Genomic DNA, 22,217 nt, shown 5'->3' with positions numbered 1-22,217 from the left:
AAAATCTTGAGTTGTATCCCTACAAAACAAGAGAGTATCATCAGCATACATAAGATGTGTGATAGCTATTTTGATAACTTTCAATATTTTATTGAATTTATTGATGTTTTTAATGTAATTAAAAGTCATTTATTTGAATTTTTTAGCAAAAATATGATTAAATGGATGACTGTATGTGTAAGTGAGCATGAAAATGTGATTAAAAGTTAGTGGACTAATTTTATCTTTAATTCTGAGTTTTATACATGTAGAGATGCCCAATTTATTGGCCCAAAGATGAAAATTTCAGAGCTCAAGTCCAAGAAAGTAAATATAAAAAAAAATCTGCACAGTTTATGTTCACTATAGTGAAAACGCATTTCACTGCAGCAAAACATGATTTTAGTAAAATACACAGTTTTAATCTTTAGCAAACTTTTAAGGTTTAGAGACCTTATTTTCAACCATTCTTCACTTCTAGCAGCTGCAGAGGGAGAGGAAAAAGAGCCAAAAGAGGGTTGGAGAAGCTTGGATTTAATAAAAAAAAATCAAAGGTTTCGCTCAAGATTGCTCTGATTAAGCTTTTCTTTTCCTTTTTCTCTTTACTTTGCTACATATATTGTTGATTTTGCTATCAATGGAGCCATGTGTAGCTAATTTTCTCTTAATTTAGGGTAGCTATAAATTGATTCTTGGATCATAGCATGTTTGAACCATTTATTTGAGCTTAATATTAGTTTTGTTTACTTAATCTTGTGTTTATTTATATATTTAATGCTTAGCCACCATTGAGTACGAATTTGGGGGTTTAAGTTTTGCCTTGAAAGAAGAGAATTTGTATTTGACCATTAGATTGAGTGATGTGAAATTATAATTTATTTAATTTTTTAATAGAATAGGAATATACTTATTGAACCCATATAATCACATTAGAGTGAGTTTGTGCCTTTTGCCTCTTAGGTATTTGTGTTAGAAATAGCATATTAATTTAAGAGAGGGTGTAATTAATCGAAAGATAATTATTTCTATTAATACTCTAAATTAACAAATTAATTTTAAGTAAACTTATTTGAATAATTTCATGCTCTATAAATTAAAGAAGGGATTAGCACCCTAGGTTGCCTTAATTATTTGTGGTTATTGAAAATTTAATCTTAGTGCATCCATATAAATTTAATTTCTTAATTCATGAAATCAAATTTAAATTTTGTTTTGCTTGACTTAAATAAAAATAAAAAATTTATTATTTAATTATTAATTAACTTGATTCTCTATGAGAAGGACCTTAATTTATCACTTACTATTTTACGAATCGTACACTTGTGGAATTCATTACATATTTGTGAGCATCATATATTATTCCTCGATATCTATATTCCCTGCCACCGTCCAAATGTTCTACTTGATTAATCATCGGAGAAAGTATATTAGTACATAATAAAATAAATATAGTGACAAAGGATCACTCAGTCTCACCCCATGTTTTGGAAAGAAAGTTTCAGAAGGAGACCTATTCAAAATTACTTGATAAAAAACTGTGCTAATACAGCGCATAATCAAATGAATACAAAGAGGAGTAAACCACATCTTACGCAAAATTTTCTCAAGAAACTGCCAAGAAACTTTATCATAAGCCCTTGCAATGTCAAGTTTAAAAGCATACCAACCCACTTTGGAAAATCTTGGCCTACACTCAGATGCAAGAATGAAATAATCAGATATCAATCTCCCTTTAAGAAAAGCATTTTAGGAGTGATGAAATCATCTAAAATAGATTTGAGCCTATTGCACACGATTTTAGCAAAAAGATTATGAAGAACATTGTAGAGACTTATGGGGCGAAAATATTTAGAAATATTAGGATGGTCACATTTAGGAATAAGACAATAAAAGTTACATTGAGTTCCTTGAGAATATGCCCCCCCTTTGAAACATCTGCCTGATCATGGCCTTAATATCAACCCCAAACAAATTAAATGCCAATAAATTTGGAAGAATTTTGTATGATAGCCATCTAGACCAGCTAAACCATCTGCCTTCATCTGAAAAACAGCTTCATTAATTTCCCAATCATCAATAGGCTTGAGCAGAAAAATTCGTTGTCCTCCAACTTGTCCTTCATTAATTTCTCTTCATTAATTTTATGATATTTTTGTATATATCTTCATGTTTTTACAATTATTCTATCTTATCTATTGCATCTTATTACTTTCAAAAGCAACCAAACAAAATAACTTGACAAGACAATCAGAAATTTAACATGGTACAATTTCTCAAAAAAAAAAATTAGTTTTTTTTAAAAAGCTAACAAATGTCATAGACAAATACTTTATATACTGCTATTTTGTTCATGTGAATTATATGTGGGGATTCGGTATTAAAAGTAGAGGGAAGGTATGTGTAATTTTTTTAAAAAATATAAGAAAAAAAATTAGAGAGATTGCAGCATCCTAGTTAAGAGAGGTGTACAGTGTACTCCTTTTACCTCACCCAAAAAAAATAGAAAATTAGATCGTGTTTTTATTATTATTTTCTAAAAAATACAGAAGCCTAATCAATTTCAACAAAATTCAATAAAGGTCTGTGTAAACTTCTCTGATAATATTTACCCAAAATTCATTCAATACTAATTTTCTTTTCTTGAGGTCAAATTGAACAAAAATAATGTGGATAATTAAAGGGATGGTGTCTCCTTGATTATTCTAGCCACGTAATCTGACCTAATGGCGCGTCATGCAAATGATAAGAGCTTGTGAACCAAATCTAGAATTAAAAAAACAAAAGGAAAAGAAATATAATCAATGTATATCAGTTTCCATAGACTTGTATATGTACGTAACTGAAATGTCAAATAGCATATGTACTGTACAGTTCATGATAGCACAGTGTCCAAAATACTTGGTCTATAAATAGATCACCATTTCTGATCTTCTCTAAACCATACAAAGACAAGCCTCTCTACTTACAAGCTTGTATTTTACAATCTCTAAATATATTTCTCTATTGAAAATGAAGTTTATTATCAACCTAAACACTTTTAGATTGATATTTTTGATTGCGCTTTGTGTGTGGTGTTCAAGCTTTGAAACTTGTAATGGCAGAGAAGGCGTGATGATCAGGTCATCATATTGGAGAAAACTCAAAGCGGCTTCTGGGTCTTCCACTTTTAATGTGTTAGACTATGGTGCTAAAGGTGATGGAAAAGCAGACGATACAAAGGTAATTAGTATGTGTTTTTTGAAAAAAAAATTAACATAATTTTTTTTGTTCTTTATTCTTATTTTCTCTCAAATTCACATTTATAGAAGTTTTTAATTGACTTATTAGCATAATTGTAAGTTTTAATTGGACCATCAAGTACCGTGAGCTTACAAATTAATATAGAAGTCCAAAATTTGCTGTTAAAGATTATTATTCCAAGTACAAAGTTATAAATTTACAATATCATCTTATAGAGGGGTGTGTGTGTGTGTGTGTGTGTGTGTGTACTACGTTCGTTCTTGTGCCATCTCACAAAGCATAGAGAGCGATCGAAGTTCACGAGAAACAGAATAAAAGGCATACATATATAAGCATTACATATCATGTGATTAAAAATTTATAAACAAAAGTCAAAGGTCTAATTCTCCCACATGTGAATTAATTATATATCTATTTCACCTCTTTAAAGTATTTCAAAGAATCCAAATTGGAGTGGGAGTAATGATTAGAGTTCGAATAATCAAAAAACGAAAAGTCAAATGCTGCTTCCTCAATAAATTGATTAACCAAATATGTACTTTCATTTCACACTTGAACACGTGTGTGTGTGCGTTATTAGCCGCTATATTTCTTAGCCGGGAATATTATACTAGCCACTTAGCTTGGTCCCGCAGGGATATATCCTCATCTAGTCATTTTTAGATTGTTGTTCTATGCTTGACTTGGGTTTATAATTCTCATTCTTTTAGCTGGGTGCCTGTGTAAATTTTTTAGTGGAAAATTTACACTTTTGTTCCTTACACTATTGAAATTTTTACTAATTTTTTTAATTAATGTCAAATCTGGGCGAAAAAAAGGCATTTCAACAAGCTTGGGCAGCAGCTTGCAACGTGAAGGGATCAAGGGTTTTGGTTCCATCAGGGTCTGTGTTTCTCGTGAAAATAATCTCCTTCAAAGGCGGAACCTGTCAGCCCAACATCTTTTTTCAGGTTTTAATTTGCAATTTTTTTCCTACTTCATTCTAGGAAAACATATTGACAAGTTAGCTTGCTTAAATTAATAGTTGATTATTGTACGTGTTTGGTGTGAAATTGATGAACACAGGTGGATGGTAAAATCATCGCACCAACAAGCGCTTCAGCGTGGGGCTCAGGAACGTTGCAATGGCTTGAGTTCAAAGAGCTTAACAAGTTTACAATCAAAGGCAAAGGAGTGATTGATGGCCAAGGCTCTGTCTGGTGGAATCGTCGCTCAGGATTCCCAACAACAAAACCAACGGTATTGGATTATTTGAATCTTAAGACCTAATCTTAATGATCAACTGGGCTGTGGGTCCCATGCTCCTTATGAGGTTTGAGATACAAGAGCAGCTTTTATTATGACTTGGAATAGTTTAACGTTCTATAATTTTTAATATAAATATAGTCCCTAAACATTTTTTCAATTATGGACTTAGTTCAAGGGCAGAGTGCTAGCCTAGATTAGCTGTGAGGGGGCCAAGATCAAAAGGCCTATATATTACAAAACTTTCATAAATATAATTTTAGGAGGCTGCGAGTATATAATATCTATATAATACTAAAAAATTTAAAAATTTGGAAGAGTCATGATCCCGACTAGTCAACTTTAATTTGACTTATAATAACTGGATCCTTATAATTTATTGACTCGAAAAACTATAGTCTTTGTTGTTTTTTTCAATTATTCAGTGCAACTTGGCCCTATAATTCTTTAACTCAATGAATTACAAGGATTGATGGTACTAGGTCAAAGTGCAAGGACTAAATTGATAAATAATTGAGAGAGTATTAAAAAGCATATATATTGAAGTTGGTTTGTTTGTGTAGGCACTAAGGTTCTATGGAAGTAATGGTGTAACGGTGACGGGCATAACGATTCAGCAGAGTCAGCAGACACATCTCAAGTTTGATTCATGCACTAACGTCCAAGTCTCTGCCATTACCGTTTCTTCACCCGGAGATAGCCCCAACACTGATGGCATTCATCTCCAGAATTCTCAAGACGTTGTTATCTACAGCAGTACTCTTGCTTGTGGTAATTTCCAAAACCTCAAAATAATCAAAAACCAATGAACTACGTACGAAACACAGAAGAATAATAACAAGAGTAAACTAGCATTATTGGTGTTAACTAAATGCATAATAACGCAGGAGATGACTGTGTGTCTATTCAAACTGGATGTTCCAATGTATACATACACAACGTCAATTGTGGGCCACGTCATGGGATCAGTATTGGAGGTTTGGGAAAAGACAACACAAGAGCCTGTGTTTCTAATGTCACTGTCAGAGACACTACATTCCAAAACAGCTTAACAGCTGTTAGAATCAAGACATGGCAAGGAGGTTCAGGCTCAGTTCATGACATCAGATTCTCAGACATTCAAGTCTCAGAGGTTGGAACACCGATAATGATCGATCAGTACTACTGTGACAAGAGAAAGTGTGGAAATGATTCATCGGCTGTGGCTGTGTCTGGTATCGATTATGTTAACGTTAAAGGGACATTTTTTAGGGAGGCTGTGAGGTTCGCATGTAGTGATGCTGTGCCATGTACTGGTCTAACGTTAGACACTGTACAGCTACAACCTCAATCAAGCAAACAAGGTTCAAGCTTTGATAATAATGGTGCTTTCTGTTGGAAGGCATTTGGAGAGTTGAAGACTAAAACAGTCCCTGCATTAGATGACTGTCTACAATCAGGCAACCCGTCGTCCAGAATCAATTCTAATCAAGATTCCTGCTAGTTCATCACTGTCGATTATTGTCTTTGTGTGTGTGTGTGTGTGTGTACTGTTTCCCTAAAGTTTTATACTTCATAGCTGATAAATGTTTTAGAATTAATACTGGGATTTGTGTGTAAAGTGTGAACCATATATATTATACTCATATATGTAATATACTAATATGGGTGTCGAAAAGAACCATAGTGTAAAAGGAAAATTGGTCTTTAAATTCAGTTCGTCCTCTTGTTGGCTTGTGGGATTGATCAATTTGCTGTCATATGGCATATCATACATATATTGTAAAATATTGCATTGTGGACAGTGTCGGGGAGGTCAATGTGTATAAATTAATTCATCTCTCACGTTTTGTTGAAGTCAAAGGCTTGCTTTTAGATTATTAATATATTCGATAAAAATTTGTTGAATTTGAGAACTGTGCTTTATTATTAGTGTTGAATAATTTTCATCAGAGTTTTTTTGAAAAAAAATTAATTATTGGCAAATCTATGAAAGAAACTCTCGTATTTCATCCTATACTGCAATCCTTTTTAGCACGTTCATTTGTTTCGGGAGAGTTCCTGGTGTACTCCTTCCCAAGTGCCAATGTCCCCTGAATTGTAGCACATTAATTACTTCTATCATGTGATGATATATATACCATCTTCATTGTATTAAGAGCCTGTTCGCTTTCTTTTATGATATCGTGTGTATAAAACAGTGTTGTTAAATTACATTAACACAGTCGGATGCATGCACATAATAGTTTGAAAAGTACGCATATTTTAATTGTATTCGTGATCTTATTAACAATCTTCATTCTTTTTTTGTGAGCTTGTACATTACTTCTTCCCAAGCGTCAATACTGTTCAATCAGGGACGGACCTACTTGTACCTTGAGGGGGGCCACCTCATAGCAATTTTCATGCATGTCGGTGTATTGTGTGCCTAAACGCATGGAGTTCCTTCCCTTATTTAAGAAAAAATTATTACTCTCCCCTACACATATATAATTTCTTATTTTTTGGCCAAAACATATATAATTTCTTATATTGTATGTATATTACACAAAAATATAATCCCTCCATTTAAAAATATAAGCCATTTTTCATGAGATAAGATGTGAAAAAAATATAAGATATTTTAAATTTTTCAATGCCCAGTTAATAAGATTTTTTAAATATACCCATAATTAATAAAAAAATTAAATAAGACACTGTATTAAATAAGGTAGACATAAAATATTTTTTTTAGCCAGTTTAATATTAGTTTAGGTACATTGAGCATGTAATTTTTTTAAGTTTCTTACTAGGACTTAGCTTTATTTTTTTATTTTAAAAAATTTATAAAATTCTAAATGATTCTTATTTTATTGTTTTTTATCTTATAAAAGTATTTTAATATAATTTTTATTCCAAATATAATTTTTTTTCAAATATCAATATATATGATCGTTTTTTTTTTTTTAATTTGGCCTCATGGTCTGGTTCCGCCCCTGGTTCAATGAATTATCACATGTCCAACAAAGAGTGTTAAAATATCATATATGCAAAGTACAGTTGGAACCTCTTGTTTGTGACATTTTTAAAGAAAAATATCACAAATACATCCTTTTATTTTTAAAAAATCATAAAAAATATAAATTTTTACCATTTTGGGATATTAAGATATTCAAATGTCTCTTATTTTATGTAAAAGTCAATGATCTAAAGAAAAATAAAAAATAAAATTAAAAAATTGAGGCATTATGAAGGGTATTAAAGAGGGGCACGTTAGAGGCCCCTGCCTTTATGCCCAAAAAATTTGATTTTGGATGTATCAGCATGATAAATTGTGGAAAGAAGATGCATCCGTGAATCTCTTGAATTCCCCAATGTTTTTGATGTTGTGCCGGATGATGGTGGCACCATACATACTTTTCTTCATAAATATTTTTCTTCCCAAAAATTTATTTATGTCATATCAGAATTCAGAAGTCAAAACCTATAATTAGACCAGTGAATGTAATCGCTGGGGTGGAAATATTTTTCCTTTATTTTCTTCGTCGGTCTTCTTCTTCTTCACTTCTTGTTTTAGATAAAAGAGGATCTCTGAAGGCCTGAGCTAAAGATTATGGAGCAATCAGTAGTGTCCCCAAGCAAAAAGTGGAGAGCAAGAACAAAGGTTGACAGGATCAGTGGTTTGCCAGATTCATTGCTTCTCCATATTCTCTCTTGTCTTCCTGCTAAAGAAGCAGTGGCCGCAAGCCTCTTGTCCAAGAGATGGAGGCTTCTCTGGCTTTCCCTTCCTTCTCTTGACCTCAACCTCAAAGGTTTTCAGAGTCTTCCATCTTCCATCGATTTGTACACAAACTGCTCAAATTGGTAGATTTCTAGTCTGTCAAAATGTTTGTTCTCGAGATAGAGAGTAGTTATATTAAACCTCGTGATTGTTTTAGACCTCTCAACATTAGAAAGTGGATCAATGCTATGATTAGTAATAAAGTTGAACATCTGGAGCTACAACTGATACTGTACTATGGAGAATTCGAGTTGCCCTCTAGTTTTTTCGTTACCAGTAACATGAGGGTTTTGAAGTTGAGTGGAGTAACAGTGGGTACTCTTTCTCATGTTCATTTGCCTTTTATTGAAGTTTTGCATTTGAGAGATGTTCATTTTTCAGAATTTCAAAGTTTGGAAATGCTTCTCTCTGCTTCCGCTTCGCTTAAAGAGTTGGTACTAAAATTTCGGTTCTCCGTTCACGATTACAATCCACTTGACATTGGAAGACTTGATCATCTGGTCTTTGCAGATGCTCCCCAATCTCTATTTCCGTTGGAAGTTTTTTCCAATGTGACATTTATACGACTGGATCAGGTATATGGATCACGCATGATGGGTAAACTGTTTCTCTTTCTTCTCCTAAGATTTCATTCCCTAATTTTCTGTCTGTTTCAGCATTATTGCACGCAGGGTATATGGCCATTTAGTGATGATATTCCAACGTTTTACAATTGCACCCACCTGGAATGTGTTGCGGATGAGTGGACTAGGATGGTGAACTGTCTCCGAAACTTCCCCATACTTGAAAAGCTTGTAATTTCAGAGTCGTTTAAGGTTGCAAGGTTTGAACTTATTTGTGATTGCAATACCTTGGTTATATTGTGACTTATTTGTGTATGGTTTTTGTGTATATGGTGAGCAGTTGGCACGTTCTACGTCCCCTCCTGAGCCAGTGCTTGATGTGCCTCCGTGTGTTTCATTGCATCTGAAGGAGTTCACTCTTCATTACTCGCAGAATATTCCTGAAAGCCAGTTTGAACTGGTAAAATTTATAACGGAGAATGCCAGATTTTTTAGGAGCCTCACCATTATGAGAGCTGGCGCAAGTGAAGATGGTCTTCGAATGCTCCGAAAATTAGCAGCAAACCTCAAGAGAATATCATCAGTGGGTTAAATTGTCCAATTCTTGACTTTGAACCAGGCTCGTGCTGATACTACCTGTTGTCACCGGCATTACTGCTCACGATATTTAACTATTTTAGCATCCGGTGATAAGTGTTTTGATCCTGCATGCACAGAGATCCCTTCGTGAGAACCAGCACCTGTTTCATCAATTTTTTTTTTCTTTTTACGTCTTTGCCATCTTTATTACACAGGTCCCATCAGGCATGCTAAAAATTGTTCATGGTTGAACAATAAATATCAAATATGCCTGAGACACTGAGTCTCAATAGATAATGAAAAGGGTCTCAAGTTCCCTTATTACAATTCGCTCAAATGTAAAAAGATACAAGGCTTTGGTAAAACAAGTGTATGACTTTATTAAAATGTAAAAAGATTACAGACGTAAAAACTAAAAAGTAAAAAGGGCTACTGAATGTAAAATATGCGAGTCTTCATGGAGTATTGACTAGTTTTCTTTGTTTTTTTCTTCTTTTTATTTATAGTGTCAGAATAGCAGAAACATTTTCCTTGAGACTTAGCATGCTCTGCTGAAGAATCAAGAATCTTGCAAAACTTATGGCATGGTCTCTCCATTTTAATAACAATCCCGTTTCACCAAACTACTTGGACGTAGATTTTGACATTACTTAGGATCGTGTCTTCATGCCAATGGTCTAATATTTGCAGCTGACGGAATTTCGGCATGTTTATTTGTTGTGGCCTTTATTGAGCTTTAGGGCCTGTCCCTTTTCTTCATATTGGGCCTGACGCTTCAATTACTCAGTCCAATTAGTCTTGTAATATATTTGAACGACGTTTCATAGTTAGTCTAAACAATTAATATTATTTACATTACATCCAATCAAATTTTGTATGTTTACATTTATTTTTTTTATTACATGCATGCCTCTTCCTATTAGAGACAATCATTTTTTAGGTATACAGTTGAATGCTACATGTAAACATATTTTTTGACATAAATTCAAACCTTAATGTGTCTCTTTGTGAGGAGCTAGTATAACACGTTTAAATAGGATTAATTCTGATAGTTTTTTTTTTTTTTACCAAAAGTAGGATTATTATAGTTTATACATAGGATATTATTATATCAGTATCAATATTGTTTTCACGAATATAATTCATGAATCAACCGTGCCCATCTATTTGCAATGTTTGCTGTGAAGAACTGTTCATATTGATTTTCGAGTGAGTTCCGGTTATTTATTAAATTTTGGAACTAGAGATCAAATTAATTAAAAAAAACATGAATAAAGATGGAATATAAGATTTTGGTCAAGATTAATATTGTTAAAAATACTACTATCTAAATTTTTTTAAAACATTATTATATGATATTTTTAGCATCTTGTGTTTAGAAATTTAACTCAAATTTTACTTGGACATCATCATCATCATCATCATCATATATACGTTAAAATTAAATATGAATTACGGTGTAAAATAGTAATAAAAAGAAGGGACATATATAGAAGCATAGAGAGTTTGATAAAAGGAGAATAACAATTAAATTTTAAAAAAATAAATTAATGATAGTTAAGTTCTCAATATTTTTTTAAAAAATAAATTATAAATATTAATTTAAATAATTATAAAAATTCAAAAGTTTTAAATTATGTTTTTAAATTTGTTTTTTTGATCCCATCTGTTCTAGATTGAGCTGGATCAAATTACAAAAGTCAACAAGCTCTCCTAACAATACTATTTAACACAGTTATATACTTAATGTTTGGACTGGAAACTTCTAATCTAGTTAGAAGGTGTAGTCCCCAATGCGCTATGGTCATGTTATTACTTTTATCCGTACATTTAATAATTCAATTGGCCCTTCTTTGAAGCTTAGTTTGTCGCCGAGCCCCTGTATTCTAACATATTATAATTTAACCCCCATTGGAATTCGAAGATTATCATTCTCTTGACAGGAAAACAACACTGAAATACCCGCGAAGCTTGCCCAAGTTTAAAATTCTTGTGATCCACAAGGTTTGTTGATTTCCAACTTAACTTTTATCAATATCATTATAAACAATGCGAGAGTTTTTTATGACAATAAATCTGTCTAATTATATAATTATATATAGTCACTAGGTTGTAATGTATGATGACTCTCAAAATCAGTCTGAATCAGCATGGTTTATTATGAAGAATGCAAAAAGGCTCAAAAACTTTTCCCATTGGCACAAACTATGATGTCTCAAATGAAAATTGGATGTATTGAACGGGAAGAATAACGATTAGATCCCATATTCTAAAATACTAAATTAATAATATTTAAGTTTTTTATAATTTTTAAAATTAATTATAAATATTAATTTAAATAATTATAAATAAGATATTCAAAACTAAAAAAATAAATTTATAATTATTTAAAATAGTATTTGTAATTTATTTTTTTAAAAGTTTTATCGAATAACATTAGCATAAATTATATAAAATATAAAAATAAGACTTATGAAATTATTTATATTTTTATTTAAATATTATAATTTGCACATTACATTAATTAGATGAGACTCCGAGACTCTGCGTGGATGATGAACAACTAGCGATTTTCCGATTCTGTCCTCTTCAGCTTTGCCGTCCTTGACCTGAGGGTCGATGATTTGATTGTAATTAATCAAATCATTGATGTGAATTACAGCAATCAAATCATCGAACCCCAAGTCAAGGACGGAAAACATGAAGAGGACAGAATCGGAAAATCGCTAGTTGCTTAACATCCACGCAGAGTCTCTGCGTCAGGGTCTGAGGGAAGCAGAGGAGAGGACACTAAATAGAGGTGGGAGAGAATAGAGAGCACGATTCAGAACGGTATTGAGCCCACAGTAAGCGGAGGCGAAGGAAAGTGATAAAGCGACCTTCAGAGATTGCGAAAAGGCTGAGAGATTGAGGGCGAGATAGAGAGAGCAGCAGAGAAGAGACAAAAACAAGGAAGAAGGCCGAAGCTGCATCCGAGGTTGGTTATTTCCTTCTCTTATTGTTGAATGATGAATATTATTTTCGTTTCGGTAAAGACAGTTTTGAACGGATAGTGTGTCATGAATCTTCTGAAGAATTATTTTGCATATTTTTTTCCCAATACCTTCAAGTTCAGAAGAAAAATTATTAGTTCATTTTTGATGATTTTCTGAATGGGTCTGTTTTCCTCCTTATTGCCTAACTAAGGTTTAAGCAAAATCAGTGTCTATGAACCCAGAAAGTGGAAGTCAATTGGTAATGAGCGATGAGATCAGCAAGCTACCAGACTCGTTGCTTCAACATATTCTGTCTTTTCTTCCAACCAAAGAAGCCATCGCCACAAGCCTTGTGTCTAAGATGTGGAAGCCACTTTGGCGCTCACTATCAACTCTTGACCTTGATGATTCCATCTTTGGTAGTTCTCAACATTTTGTTCAGTTTGTAGACGCTGTCCTCATGTTTGGAGATTTTAGAACCATCAAAAAGTTCCATCTCCTCTGTCGATCTTATTCCATTCCCCCTAAACAGATTAAAATCTGGGCTTATGCAGCGCTAAAGCTCAAAGTTGAGCAGCTGGAGCTAATTTTTCCATTCTGTTGCTATAGTTTGCCGTCTAGCGTTTTCGTCTGTAGTACTATCAAAGAATTAAAGTTAGAGGGGTTGATGGTAGACCCTCTTTCTCGTGTAAATTTGCCTTCATTGAAAATCATGCACTTGCAAGGAGTTCAATTTCATGGTTTCAAATGTGTGGCAATGCTTCTTTCTGGATGTCCTCTTCTTGAAAGCTTGTCACTGTCATTGGTGGGTATGGACATGCATGCTAGCGTTTTAGCAGCAGTCGGCATTGCAAGTCTTAAGCATTTGTCCTCAGCAGCTTTCCCACCCTTCATGATGACTTTAAAAGCTTTCTCGAATGTTAAATTTCTTAGTTTGTGTCAGGTATGAATGATGATGAGTAAATTTCACATTATTACCTTTCTTTGTGATATGTGATGACTCAAGTTTTAGATTGTTTTGATCTCCCTCTTGTAGGATGTATGGTCACCTAGCCAGGATATACCAATGTATTTCAATTTAACTCGCTTGGAATTCGGATGTTTTGCCGAAGACTAGGGTAAGATAGTGAAATGTCTCCATAGCTGCCCCAAGCTTCAAGATCTTTTTATTCATAACGTTGCTGTTATCCCATCTGTTCGTGATGAGGAGAATGCTTTGATGGAACAAATTCTCGATGTTCCTGAATGTATTTCTTCACACCTGAAGAAATTCTATCTTGCAGGCTACAATGGCTCGGAATATCACTTTCGAATTGTAAGATATATTATGGAGAAAGCAAAAGTTCTTAGGATCATCTCCATCAGTATTACTGGTAACTTAAGTCGTCAAAAGAAGCAACAAATACGCAAAAGGTTATTCAAATGCCCCACAAACTCTGTGAATTGCAGGCTTTTGTTTAACTAGATTTCTGAAATGTGGTGCATTTTTGTTCTTTTGTATCTAAAAAGCAGGTTGTTGATAAAACACTTTGATATAGTGTGATCCATGTATACTTAGTAAAATAGGGTTTGTTATTGTACTATTGTTCGGCCTTATCATGCTTGTCCCAGGTGATTCTATATGGAATGGCCTTATTTAAATTATGCTTCTGCTAGGTTGTAAAAACCTTGGTCACTGTGTAGGTTTGTGTATGTGAATAGTCTATGGCTGTGACTGTATCTGTGAGGATAGTCTTGTGCACACATGGAGAGTTCCAATGTGAAGACAGCATAAAGTGGCAGAGGATTTTGGGGATAATTAAAATAGAAACTGATGAATAATGATGTACGTGCTTGTCAACGATGGGAAATTGCACATCCACATTTAAATGCTCTTCAAGGCCCTATTTAATTCAAGAGAGGTGCGGAGAGGGGAGGGGGACATCCCCTCAAATGAAGGGGGGAGGTTTTGGAAAAAAAAATTTAAAAATTCTCTTTCCCTCTACCACCAAAGAAGGAACCCCTTCCCTTGTACCATCCAAATAAGGGGAGGAGAGGGGCTCCCCTCTCCTTGTTTGGTAAAGTGAAGGGAAAGAAAGATTTTTTAAAAATTTTTCTCCCCTTTCCTTTCTTTCTCTCCAACCAAAAACTACTTTAGTTTTTTTTCTTACAGGGGTGTGGCTTTAATTTTTTACTTCATTTGTGTGTTTATATGCACATTATGTGAGAAGTATAGAAGTGTAGATATAAATGTTTAAGATTAGTTGCTTATATCTGATAATTAGTTAGATATTATTAGTTTGGATATTTTATTGGTAAAAGGTTGTATTGTATAATATGCGGGCTATATGTATTGGCAGCCTTCTCTAGCTATGTTTGACTTATTTTTCTTCCATCAATATTCAAGCTATTGTATAAAAAAATAATGTTCAAGTTTTTTTTGGGACTCCGTGTTCTGTTTACACTTGACATGGTATCAATAGCCAGGTTGGTCTTACGGCCCGCAACTGATTTTGAGAAGTCCAACCATGTTTTTTCGTTTACAATCATTGGCTAAAATGTAGAGCCGGTAATTCGGACAGGTCGGGCTTATTCGGGTCGGGCTCAATTCGAGCCGGGCTTATTCGACTCGGGCTTAAAGAATCCTACTCTTTCTAAAAAACCCATATAGCCAAGCTCAGCCCTAACGCCTTTGGGCTTCGGGCTTATTCGGGCCGGCCCGAATACCCGAAACTTTTTTAAAATATTTTTTATTTTTTATTAATTTTAATTTTTAAATAATTTTATTAAGCATAACATATTATTTTAACTTGAAATGAATAAAAAAAAATAACTTATTAACTTTATATTTAAGTATTTAAGTAGCTTTGTTACTGTTTTGTTGTATTATGTGCAATTTATTCATGAATATTTTCTTTACTTGTAAATTAATGTCTTATTTATTTAAATATTGCTCTTATCATAGTTATATAAAAATATTTATATATTTTAATTGAATCATATTATTTTAACTATGATCAAGTTAATCTCAATTCAACTACGGTTAAACTATTAATTTAAAATTATTGTCCTGATTAGTTTAAAGTTTTTAATAACTATTGGATAAACTATATTTTTTATTTTTAAGAATATGAAAAAAAATAGTCGTCATTATATTATATAAAATAAAATTATTTAATTATGAGCAAAATACTATTTTTTTGAATTTTTTTCTTTAAATATTTTACATTATTTAAGTCCTATATACAAAAAGTATTTACTTTAATTCATTCTTAATTTTTAACTAAGTCTGGCATGGATAATAATCAAATAATTATCTAAAATTATTATTTTATTTATTATGTTTGTTTAGCAGTAGAGCTAAAAATTCGTACATGTCCAAATTTTATTTTTAAAATTATTTTTAATTTAAAATTAATTATCTTATTTTATAAAAAATATAAAATATAATTTTTTGGACAAGAAAATGGTTTATATGACTCAATTTTTTTTGAAAAAAATTGAGTCTTAAAATATAAAAATTAATTATTTTTTATAAAATAACTATAGTAATACACTCAAAATATGGTATTTTAAAATAAAATGATATAAAACTTGAAAAATAATTAATATTTATTATATTATATATTTTTTAAAAAATTTATTTTTTTCCTATTCGGGTATTCGGGCCAAGCCCGAACTTGATCGGGCTTGGCCTGAATTTTTTCGGGCCTATTCGGTCGGCGGGTTCAGGTTCAGGCCCATCGAACTTGGCCCAAATTATCGGCTCTACTAAAATGTATAAAATTTACTCTCTTTATAAAAAATATAAGATATTTTTAACAGAATTTTATCCCTCAATAAAATAGTTAATTACTTTTAAACTAATTTTATCTTTTCATATTTACCTTTATTAAACACCCTACAATAAATATAAAATCATTCATCAATAGGGCATTTTTGAAAAAAAAAGATAATAATTACATTTTAAAAGACTAAAAATATTTTATATTTTTCAACTCAACTCTTTAAAAAATATTTTATATTTTTGAATAAAAGGAGTTTAAATTATGAGATAGTTGTATTTGACTCCTTTACTTTTCAATGTTTAAAATTAATCACCTTAATTTTTAATTTTATTTTTTAAAATTTCCTATTATTAATTAAATGTTATTTTTATTAAGGGACTTTTGCACAAATAGCCCATATTATAAGATCAAGTAAAAGAAATAATCTATCATTTGTTAAATTTTAAAAATGACCTTTTTATTATTTAGATTATAATTAATTTGCAAAACGATCCTTTTTAATATATATTTTCTTTCAAATACCTGAAAATTCAAGATGTCAGAAATCTTTGGAATGAGAGACACAAATGTGCGAGAGAAGACAGAATTCGACGCGAGAGAGATGAACACGAGATAACAGAGCAGTGTAAGTGAGCCATAGTCACGACAGTGAGAGACAAATGTGAGGTGGCATACATCGACGATACTCAACAAAATGAAGCATGCCAGTGGAAAAATGAAGCTACAGATTCATATTTTTTATTTTATTAATTTAGATATTTGATTCTCTATAATAAGCTAAGAGTCTAAAAAAAATTTTTAGATCATGTTTGATTTATTTTGGGCAAATGATTATGTATTTTTCATATTACTAATTTACGATACTATATTATTGATATACAGCTGTATATCAATTATAAATAAGTTTATGTTTGATTGTCTAGTTATGTTGATTTAACAATATCATTGATATATAAGTCATATCAACAAAAACTTACTAATTTTTTTTATCATTGATATGTAGCCGTATATCAATGATGTAGTATCGCAGATAAGTAATGGAGTTTTCCCTTTCAATGTCTAATGTCCTCTTTGTAATATTTGAAAAAAACAGAGAGAGAGAGAGAGAGGAAAAGTTATGTGATGAAGATAGTGATCAAGGAAAATCAAATAAAAAATTATGACAAAGAGAAGCACTATACGAGAGATGATTATGATGATCTAGGAAAATTAAATCAACAAATTTGATTAAAAAAATTTTCAAAGATGATAAATTAGAGAGGGAGCATGCACAATACAATTTTTAATGATAAAAATGAAAGATTCAATTAGTTAAAGATTAGTTAAATCAAATATATTTTATTTTAATAATAAATTTATTATTATGATAAAAAAGCACATCTAATTGATTTTATGAATGGGCCATATTTTAAAATATTAAAAACCTTACCCATAATTTATGAGAGTTGTATTTTTTGATGCCATTGAGCTAATTTTCTCATTTTATTAATATAGTTATTGACTTGTCATATTAATGTAATACGCATTGCATATAAGGTGGAAAATTTTTTTTATTGTTTTTAACACAATTTAAGAAGTGGTAAAATTATAGTTTTTATTTTTAACGTACATGATGATGCTCTCATTTTTTTAGTTGAGGGACATTATTTTCATTTTTCATGGGCATTACAATTAAAAAATAATTATAATTTTATTTTTTATTAATTAAAAAAGTTTTTTTAATTAAAAAATAAAAATAAAAATATTTAAAAGCTTTCATTAATAAGAATCATATAAATTTTATTATTTTTTTTTGCTTATTTTCTTTATATTCTTATTTATTTGTAGCTATTATTTTCTCCTTTGAATGAAGTTTTCAGCAATTATTCAAACAAAAAAGGCTGTTTTAATTGATAAAAAATAATTAAATTATAATTTTTCTCTTAAATTTTATTTCTCATTTATAATGAAAATAATGTCGCTCAATAAAAAAAGAGAGAGTATCTTGTGTATTGTCTGTTAAAAGTAAAAATTATAATTTTGCCTCACTTTAAATTGTGTTAAAAGATAATGAAAATATTTTTTTTCATATCATGTACCTTGTGTATTGTATTAATTTGTCATAGTAATAAGTATAACTATATTAATAAAATAATAACTAATTAATGATATGTGGTTTTTTAAATGTAAAATTAAAAGTTAAGGGGTTAATTTTAAAATTTTAAAAATGAGGAGAATTATACACACATGCATCAAAGTTCAAAAAGTTTTATATATTTTGGGGAAAAAAAAAGAAAAAAAATGTTATTCTTTAGATTCCATGTTCTATTTACTCGGCATCAGTGGCCATGTTTGTTCTTTGATAACTGATTCTGACGATTGGCCAAAAAAAAAAAAAAACAAAAAGATAACTGATTCTAGCGACAATCATGTTTTATTTTCTGTTTGAAGCCATGCGTTTTGTCTTTTGTTTTCAGGCTTCTCTTCCATCACCTGGTGGCAGATTGGTCTAACTATATCGTGTGGGTGAGTTTCTCTCTCAATTCAAAACAATACCATTTGTAAATTACAACTTCTACTAGGGACTGAGTAAGCCTAAACCTACCATCATTTGGACCAAATAAGAGTATATGATACTGGATGATCATAAGAATATAGTTCAGAGATAAAAATAAGTTTTAACGTTTAATGTTTTGAGACCTAACTCTCTTTCACCTTCCAAATATATATTTTTTTTTAAATTGACCGTAAAGAGAAGGGAAGGAAGTTCAACAAAAAAAAAAAAAAACAAGTGGATGAAAAGATATTATTACATGGATCCAGTACACCATGTCATTTTTGTTAATTAAATTCAATGAACTTGCACAAATTCAATCAAATAAAATATTACATGTCATTATTTCAAATGACTTTATTTTTAAAATAAAATGCTTAAGTAATTTCTTGTTTTTCTACTTCTACAGTTATTAATGGAAGAATGAATTCATATTCACAATCATTTAAATGACATGTTTTTATTGGATGAAATACAAATGACATGGTGCACCAGGTTTATGCATGAATTTCTAAAAGTTGAAAAGGATAAAATACAAAATTATCAATATTAAGTTATCAATAAAGGTTGGCTTGACCCTTAAGGGTTTAAGCTTGTAAGCCTTTTTATCCTCAAATTAATACTTTTTTCAAGCTTGCATAACTTTTTTTTAAAATTAAAATTTCTATTTATACTAATACATATGTAATTATAAAATATTTAGCTTTCTTTTCTCTAATGGTACCTTCATGAAGAGCTAGCCATAATGGTCTCCTAATTTTAATTTGAGGACTGGTATAAACAAAATAGCAATACCAAAGGGCATTAAAATGGTCAAAATCAGTGGCAGACCTAAGATTTTGGTTCAAGGTGGCAGTGGTGGAGTCAGGATTCTCAACACAAGAAATTTTTTTTTATCTCTTCCAAAATACACTATTTTTCTTTCTTTCTTTATTTTTTTAATTCAACTTTTCAATTATAGCAAGCTAGCAGAAAAGACATTCAACAAATTTATTCTTGAGTCTTAAATCTTTATTATTTTTTATTATTTTTTTACCAGTCTTTAACTAGTATTTGGGATGAGAGTGATGTGTCTCTGGTTCAGGCAAATTAGATTCTTTTCCTAACTTTTAAAGAATTAATAAATAATATTGTTATTTAGATATAATGAAATTACATCCTAATATTCACTAGTTTTTAAGTTAAAAAATTAAATTAGGCCATAAAAAATGAGATTGAAAGTGGTTTAAAGTTTAATATATTAAAATAAGATAGTGAAAAGTATAAGAAAAAGAGGGTATAACCTATAAAATATCTGTGTAGACGAGGCAAACACGAACAGCATTATATGGGACACCTCCTTGAAGATTTTTAAAGGGAGTAAATTGAAGAAACATAGGAGACCAAATGGAGGATTATTGAATGAACCGTTGGGGATAGGGCATAGCATAAATGAAGTCAAAGATATGGTTGAAACAAATGCTCCCGTTTGAAATAAGAATCAATAAGAGGATTGATGAAAATAAAAGATAGAAAGAAAGGCACAAAAATAAGTTGAGTGAACTAATTACATAAGAGAATTAAATTAAGACCATCATAAGTTACTCAATGAAATTGAATAGAAATTAGCTAGTCACATTCCTCCTACAATATGTATTAATATGTACTCTCTCCATTCAAAAATGCCTTAAACGGAGGGAGTATTGAATTGATATTGGTGATGATTGAAGATATTGATTCCATCATTGTGTTGAAAGGATGATTATTAAAATTAGTGGGAAAAAAAAAACTTCTTCCGCAATCATTGTTTGATGACCATTTCGATCGCGTTCGGTTACAGCATTAATTCCAACTTCATTCAATGAAAATTCCTCTCTTTATACTTTTTCAACTTCAAAATTTAAATAGTTTTTAATAAAAATGTGCATATCAGTAAAATTTTCATTCTCATAAAAAAATTATTGCTTTGTTTATCTTCTATTTAATTAGAGATAACTTACACAAGAATTTATGCTAATAAATACAAGGAAAAAATGAAAAAAATAATTTTTACATGTAATAAATTGTTTATATTTTCATATTTTAAATTAAAATTAATTAAAAAATGTATATATTTTGGATCGGAGGGGGTAATTCTTAACAATGGAACGAGAATGACCTCGAACAAATTTATCTTCAAGGACTACATATCTATAAATTTATAGAGAAAGACAAGTGATATAATACGACTAAAAAAAAAAAAAAAAGGTTGTAAATGGAATCCCCGTCTTCTTTCTATTCCCCCCCCCCCCAATTTTTTCGCTTTTGATTTGGTTTTGTACTCTGGTTTTTCTTTGTTAATGGAATCTTTGCTGGTGTAAAAAAAAAAAAAAATTTTGAAATTTTATCCGTATGAAATTTATCATCAAGAAAAATTTTATTTAAAATTAAAAATAAATAATTTTTAGACAATCTAAAGATTTATTGTGTAGAGATTTTATAAAATAGATATTATTTTATGTTTGATTATATTATAAAAAGTGATTAATGTTATTTAGTTAATTTTAGATTTTATGATATGTTCTTAGATTTTATTTATAAAAAATAATTTATCATTTAATTATTTTAAAATTTTACAATATAATTCTGGATTAGCTAAAGTATACTTTTAGTTTTTTAACTTTATATAAAGTTAAATTTAATTCCTTAATTCTATAAAGTATTTTTTTAATTCTTTAAACCTAATGTCGTTAGTTTTAAATAATTTTTTTTGTGTCAATTATTATTATTTAAAAAAAATTAAATTTAATATGACAATGTTTGAGAATGTTTTATTAATATTTAAAAGTTTAATATAAAAATTTATTAGAATAAAACTAACAGTATTAAAGTTAAAGAACTAAAAAGACACTTGATAAAGTTAAAAGATTAAAATGAAACCTTATATAAAATTAAAGGACTAAATGTATGCTTTAATTTTCTGAATTTTTATATCATTCTTTCTTATATATGGGATTAGATTACTTTTATTTAACATAGCTTCCAAAAATAATCAGACTTTTTTTTCCTTCAAATTTTGTTTATTTTTAAAATTTTAAAGAAATGTAATTAAATTTTATGAAATAGATTTTTTTTCAGAAAATAAATTTTTTAATAATAAAAAGGCTTAAACAAATGGAAATGAATCTAAGCAAATGGACCTGAGTTTTGTCTAATATTAGTTATAAATCAGTTATAATCTTTGAAAATTTTCTAAATTTCAAAAGCATAATTATACAAATTAAAAGATTTTGTTCTTTTTGCTAAAAAAAAGATTTAGTTCTAAAAATTAGAAGATTAGTTAGTTAACTACTTGTGTGTTTTGATTGGATAACAATTTATAAGATTTTCAACTAATTGTGATATTTATAATTAAGTTTTTCAAAATTGGTACTCACCTCTCTAATTTCAAAGAAATTTTTAGGTAGATGGGGTGTTCATTTGTGTCTGTCTAATTAACATTATTTTGATTGACTTTATTCTTATAATATAATATATATTTAATTTGTTGCATTTTTTCTCTATAGTATTATCAATGTTAGAATCAATTCATATTTAATATCATCTGAATGTCATATTTTTATTTTTTTGAGCAAAAAT

At 30.2% G+C, this 22,217-nt stretch overlaps 2 protein-coding genes and 1 pseudogene across 5 annotated transcripts; all 3 read left to right on the top strand.

Moving 5' to 3' along the window:
* The first annotated feature begins 2,931 nt into the window (after positions 1-2,931).
* Positions 2,932-6,300, top strand: LOC129291496 (polygalacturonase At1g48100-like). Its single transcript, XM_054928879.1, has 5 exons — positions 2,932-3,198; positions 4,038-4,169; positions 4,285-4,458; positions 5,028-5,235; positions 5,352-6,300. The coding sequence occupies exons 1-5, from the start codon at positions 2,989-2,991 to the stop codon at positions 5,945-5,947; spliced, it is 1,320 nt and encodes a 439-aa protein (XP_054784854.1). The 5' UTR covers positions 2,932-2,988; the 3' UTR covers positions 5,948-6,300.
* Positions 6,301-8,035: 1,735 nt separating this feature from the next.
* On the top strand, positions 8,036-16,898 carry LOC129290070 (F-box/FBD/LRR-repeat protein At1g78750-like; annotated as a pseudogene).
* LOC129291499 (F-box/FBD/LRR-repeat protein At4g26340-like) lies at positions 11,920-13,986 on the top strand. 4 transcript variants are annotated; one of them, XM_054928886.1, is made up of 4 exons: positions 11,920-12,322; positions 12,532-13,263; positions 13,357-13,438; positions 13,604-13,986. In XM_054928886.1, the coding sequence occupies exons 2-3, from the start codon at positions 12,553-12,555 to the stop codon at positions 13,435-13,437; spliced, it is 792 nt and encodes a 263-aa protein (XP_054784861.1). In that variant the 5' UTR covers positions 11,920-12,322; positions 12,532-12,552; the 3' UTR covers position 13,438; positions 13,604-13,986. The 4 variants fall into 4 exon arrangements, 1 of the variants encoding a protein (XP_054784861.1); XR_008588690.1 differs by lacking the exon at positions 12,532-13,263 and having other exon boundaries at positions 11,925-12,322; XR_008588689.1 differs by lacking the exon at positions 12,532-13,263 and having other exon boundaries at positions 13,357-13,986.
* Positions 16,899-22,217: the final 5,319 nt, after the last annotated feature.

Source organism: Prosopis cineraria, unplaced genomic scaffold (assembly GCF_029017545.1).
Source record: "Prosopis cineraria cultivar Desert tree isolate PC_DT_omini unplaced genomic scaffold, ASM2901754v1 PC13, whole genome shotgun sequence".
NCBI lineage: Eukaryota > Viridiplantae > Streptophyta > Magnoliopsida > Fabales > Fabaceae > Prosopis > Prosopis cineraria.
Note: the sequence above shows the minus strand (reverse complement) of the source record. Positions and strands in the feature narration are given on the sequence as shown.